The sequence below is a fragment of the Alexandromys fortis genome, unplaced genomic scaffold (genome assembly GCF_014885135.2).
Source record: "Alexandromys fortis isolate MF-2015 unplaced genomic scaffold, M_Fortis_MF-2015_v1.1 scaffold_74, whole genome shotgun sequence".
NCBI classification, from domain to species: Eukaryota; Metazoa; Chordata; class Mammalia; order Rodentia; family Cricetidae; genus Alexandromys; species Alexandromys fortis.
In genome coordinates, this window is record NW_026068008.1 from 8,047,539 (window position 1) to 8,053,656 (window position 6,118).

Sequence of the window (6,118 nt, forward strand, 5' to 3'; positions counted from 1 at the left end):
TTGGATTTTCGAGACAGGGTTTCTCCGTGGCTTTTTGGTTCCTGTCCTGGAACTAGGTCTTGCAGACCAGGCTGGCCTCGAACTCACAGAGATCCGCCTGCTTCTGCCTCCCGAGTGCTGGGATTGAAGGTGTGCGCCACCACCGCCCAGCAGCAAATTACTTTAGAAGAGCCAACCAATCATGTACCAATTCATCAGATATTTAAAAGTCATTTCTGATAAATCTTTCTTATAATAAGTGGGTTTTATTCAGCGATATCACAGTAGTATAAACTAATACAGAGTGGCATAAAATTCAGAAGGCCTGATTCTAATTTTTCTGTCATATTGATAGCTAAATCTGCCTGGTCTCTGTCCTGAGTATTCTCTTCCCATTGGTAAAATTTGGACACTAGGGTTAGACATTGTTATTGTAGAACATGGATTTAAAACAGATTTGGCTGTGGTTGAATATACTTGGGTTGCCGATGTATCTATCAGAGGCCAGGCTCATGTCTAATAGTAAGATATATTTGTAGATGATGGAGGTGGGTCTTGTATCTTATCTGTTGCTTTCATTGGTTAATAATAAAGAAACTGCCTCGGCCCTCATAGGACAGAAAATTAGGTAGGTGGAGTAAACAGAAGAGAATGCTGGGAAAAAGAAACTGAGTCAGGGAGTCGCCATGGTTCTCCCACTCCAGACAGATGCAGGTTAAGATCCTCCCTGGTAAGCCAGCTCGTGGGCTACACAGAATATTAGAAATGGGTTAGAACAATATGTAAGAGCTAGCCAATAAGAGGCTGGAACTAGCCGGGCCAGGCAGTGTTTGAAAAAATACAGTTTCCGTGTAATTATTTCACGGCATAACCTAGCCATGCGGGCGGCCGGGTGCCGGGGACACAGCCCTGCCACTCCTATTTCAACATGTGGACAGTTGTTTGATGAACACAACTAAACTTTCCACCAAGACTCTCTGGATTTTCTAATTGACACACTCTTCATTTGCCCGATTTAATAATCATTGGTTAAATTTTAGTCATGTCTCAAATTCCTACAATCCCACTGCCCTTCATGATAAATTTCATAGCATACCCTTGTGGACAGTGTTGATAAGGTACTTATTACTGTTATATATGTGCCAATATTACATAATTTTTCTTATTTTTTTGCCTTTAAGGATACTGCAAAGACAATATAAAATATCTGATTGTTACACATCACAATTTAGAAAGATAAACATTTCTCATAAATGATAATTCATAAACTGTATTTTAAAGTATTATTTATTTTGTGGTAAAACTTTATGTAAGTTGTAGTTTTTCCAATTTTATGGTATCTCTTTATTTTAACAAACATGAATACATGGGGCTTAAAAGTAAACAAACTTGGTTTGTGGTTCATGCTGTCTTCTTCATCTTAGTAAAACAGAAGAAGAATAATACAGTCTTGTTAGAGTGATTTCCTCTGTCATTTTCAGAAATAAAAGCAAATGAGAGTTGGAAAAAATAATATTTATCATCAAGCGAATTTGTTTTAAAAGCATTCAAGCTTCCATACAGCAAAAAAATAAATTTCCCACTCTTCAAGAGAGCACAATTAGTTTTACATTATACTAAACAAACCAATTTACAAATGGTCATTTACCTGAAGGAAAAGAAGACATCTAGAATGTCACAGCTTATTCCTTTCTCTCCAGGATATTAGAAATCAACAGGAAGCCTTTCTCACATTTGAATTTCTATAAAATCTTAGAGAATAATTTTTCCATTATTTAATAAAAAAATTATATTCGTCATGTTTCTATATATCTAATAACAGCACAACACAAAGTAAAGTTAATAAAGCTTTTATCTTATACTCATGGTAGACTTTATAAATTTCTGGAAAGATTTCAATATATTGTTTTCAAGATCTCGTTTCCTCTTTTCTTTCCTCTACAGACATCATTTTATAAGATCATTTATAATTAAAGAACAAAGGAGGAAATAAAGAAAGGTATCAAAAGCATAAGAGAGAATGAACAGCAGTCTACAACCTGGTGTTTTTCTTTCTAATAAAGTGAATAATTGCCAGATGTGCAGAACAGTATGCAAATATTCTAAATCAAAGTGATATCTCAGAATTTAATATGAAAAAAATACAGTCAATGGAAACTTTACAAAACAGCTACAACATTAATTACAGCATTTTCCATCTGTAGTAAGAAAATAATTAATTAAGACTCTATGACAAGAGGGTGATTGCAGCCATTTCAGCTGTACTAGCTCCCTCCTGCATGCTGTTTTTACCAATTAGCTTCTAATACTACAGTGCTTGATTTTCACATAATAGCATTCATCTGGGGGTTAACTGACATTGTTTAAGGTATTTCTTCCAAAATAGTAATTTCTCATTTTAGTATTTACTTACAGATTATGTACAAAACTTCCTTTAGTCCACACAAACAATAGTATATAATTTTGAATCATGAGTTCCAAATATTGTGGTTTTATACCATAATTGATTCCTCCTATACATGAGCACAACCTAGAATTATAGTAAGAAAAAAAAATGAATGTTTTAATTTTTAAATACATGTTTAAGATGCATATGCTATAGATTGAGCAATTAGAAATAAGAGAAGGAGATAATTAAATATATATTTTATATAAAGATAGTATCAAAATGCATTCGTGTCATATTCCTGGATTGTTGTTTTCTGCAGATGCAAGTTTTATTAACACTTGTTTAATTTTAGTTACATAAGATATACTATAGTTGAAAATGAAAATTGAAATACATTATTTTAAGACAATACATATAAATGCATCAAAATCCACAAAGCATTTGTAAGAGTCTTTAAATAGTAATTTGGCACCCAAACCTTGTAAATATAATTTGTAATATAAAATATTTGGTTTCTTATTTACTGATACTTTATTTGTCTGTTTTGAGAAACAGTCTGTTTTTTTAACGAAAAAGTTCCTAATACCTAATATATTAAATATTTTAGTATGTCCTACCTTCTTTAGACTTTCAACATAATAGCCATAGTAAGAATTCAGTAATAAGAAAAAAACCCATAAAACAACAACAACAATAAAATAACCTGAAGCCCTGTGACTCAATCAGGTTTTCTTGTTGTGCTCTTCATTAGCATAAAGGATGCGCAGGATGACAAAGAGAAACTGCTACCTAGGTCCACTGAGTTTAGTTTAAAGATGACTTGTGCAAGACAGATCGGCCTCTGAACACATCCAGGCACTTAGTATTACCTAAGTGCCAAATTTAGTCCTGTCCTTGTTGTTGGCACATATATAATTTTTCTATCAAAGATCTTTGAAGATTTTGGGAGAACAGCAGGTCTAGTTTTTTTGTTGTTGTTGTTTAATTTGGTTCCCTTTGTTTTGAAAAATATTGTAAAATCGATGTAATTTATGATTATTTTGAAATTAGTATGTAATAAATGAAGGAACCTTTGGAACACCTCAACATTTAACAATAATAAATTTGTATTGAACCATTAACCACAATTATAAAATTATATAAAATTACGCATAATTATATATTAGGCATTTCAATTCAGTTGTTAATACAACAATTTTAAATTAAAATTAGGTGATCTGTTTAATTTTAAAACAATTCCCTACTGTTTAAGTTTATACTCTATTAAGTTTCAGTAAGTCCTCCTAATTAACTACACTGAAACACTTTTAAGTATGAAATTATACAGAGCCCAGATATATCTTCAGAATGAGTCACTAAGACAATGTGTCTATAAATTTTATAACACTTTTTTCCAGTTGTGCCATTTCTGAAGCCCCACACAATTTATTTTTAATGAAGTTAATCACACTGCTTATATATGAACAGTATCCTAATACACTAATCTTTGAGTCTATATGTTACAAAGGACAATTCAGTCTCACACACTGACAAGGATTTCATGAAATGTGCATTTATATATGTGGGACCAATAAAGGCTTTTAGATCTCTTCAAATCAATGTTTCTTGATTACTGTGTTCTTATCATTTGTATCTTTGATGCTTCTGTGAATGGCTTCATACTCACCAGTATATGGGCAGCACAAAGTAGATATGAAAGGATCTACACAAAAGAAGGAAAGGAAGGAAGGCAGGAAGGCAGGAAGGCAGGAAGGCAGGAAGGCAGGAAGGCAGGAAGACAGGAAGGCAAGAAAGAAAGAAAGAAAGAAAGAAAGAAAGAAAGAAAGAAAGAAAGAAAGAAAGAAAGAAAGAAAGAAAGAAACACAGGCAGGCAGAAAAGTAGTATGGGGGTAGTCCTTCTTGGAGGAGTGACAGGAGGCGTAGGGGTTGATATGATCTGATGTGGGAGTGATTTCTTATTAATAAAGAAACTGCCTAGGCCCATTTGATAGGCCAACCCTTAGGTAGGCGGAGAAAACAGAACAGGATGCTGGGAGAAAGAAGCTGAGTGAGGAGTCGCCATGATTCTCCCGCTCCAGACAGACGCAGGTTAAGATCCTCCCTGGTAAGCCAGCTCATGGGCTACACAGAATATTAGAAATGGGTTAGAACAATATGTAAGAGCTAGCCAATAAGAGGCTGGAACTAATAGGTCAGGCAGTGTTTGAAAGAATACAGTTTCCGTGTAATTATTTCTGGGCATAAGCTAGCCATGCGGGCAGCCGGGTGCCGGGACGCAACCCTGCTGCTCTTATTTCAACAATGATCAATCTGAAAGAATCAACAGTATGTTTTAAAATACTGTTTTAAAACATATATGATCTAAAGTCATAGTTACTGCTTTAGTTTTTTCTTTATTTACTCCTCAGATATAATTTGTATACCCACATGCTAAAAACAACAAACCACAAATGTCTGCCTTTTTCAAGTAATTTTTTCTCTTTTCAGTTTCTACAGATAAAGTGATCTGAAGTTGTATACAATATTGTAAAAGAAGAAAAAGAGGCTTTGACATGCGGAGAAATATCAAAGGTGATTTCATTCTGAACAGCAGCACCTCCACTTCAGTTTATGTAAAGCCCCAGTCATATGGACCATACTGTTCACTTTTAGACATACCATTTCTTATGTGTTAAAAGCTATAAAATTGTCATTTTATGGTTTACATGGTAAATGTGTTTTCCCTCTTTTTAATTATGTTTTGTAAGTATTAAAGTGTGAAGAACATTAATGAATGGTGAGAGAGACACTGTATACAAATGTATATTTGTAAAAGCTATTTTTATGATTAGCATGTGTCATTGTTGATCACATAGTCACATAGTATTGCAATTCTACATTTAAAGCTTGTTTCCAGCAATGTCATATGGAGAATATACATTGTATGCTAGTTTCTATAATTTATTTTCTATTTATAGTTTAAGGTTCTTTAGACTATGAGGAAAACTATTTGAAAAAGCTATATTTCTGCCCTTTCTAAGCACCATTTTATTAATAAAAGAATGCCGTTATTTCAGAAGTGATGCAACCATTTAAGGACACTGGTTTGACCTGTGAGCATGCTTGGCACTAGTGAGCTGAAATGACCCAAAAATCACCTCTTACTTGAGACTGACTGTAAAATTCTGCAGACAGTTTTCAGTATTTGGAAAGATGAGAAGTAGACTAATAAGAAAAAGACTGTCTTGTCCTAGGATCCCAAAATTTCAGTTAGTGCACACACCCCTTCATCTCATTCCCTAGTCCTCAGAATCCTCTATTCCCAAGCACTGTATTTTCCAAAATCTCTTGGATATTGTCTTGTGCAGTGGAAAAGGGAGAGACCATCCCTACAGGATGTAGGCACATTCAGCACATAATTTCTTAATAAATACTGGTTCTTTTAAAAACAAATTGGTGTGTCCTTTGTCTTTTTGTGTCACTTCATTAATAGTCAGTGTGAACAGTTTGCATCTCTACAATGGGATAAAACAAGTCAGATAATAAAAGCAATCCAACCACACTTAAATATGTTTTGTGTCTGTTCAGCATACTCCCTATGGCATGCCAGTGTTTGAAAATACATTTACTTGATGTACAAAAGAAAGTTAGATGATCCTCCCTTCTTTACAAAAGTCATTATTCAAATCACATTTCAAAAATGTGTATTGCTCTTCCAAGTATTTAAAGATAAGGATATAAAGCAATCCACCTCATCACAAGGTCTTGTTT

At 33.9% G+C, this 6,118-nt stretch overlaps 1 protein-coding gene across 1 annotated transcript in view; it reads left to right on the plus strand.

The window, feature by feature from the left end:
- The window catches only part of Ralyl (RALY RNA binding protein like), a 423,647-nt gene extending 417,903 nt beyond the window's left edge, over positions 1-5,744 (plus strand). The window contains exon 8 of the mRNA XM_050161774.1: positions 4,856-5,744. Within this exon, the coding sequence (XP_050017731.1) occupies positions 4,856-4,873 (18 nt within the window). The 3' untranslated portion in view covers positions 4,874-5,744. The remainder of the gene's footprint in view (positions 1-4,855) is intronic.
- Positions 5,745-6,118: the final 374 nt, after the last annotated feature.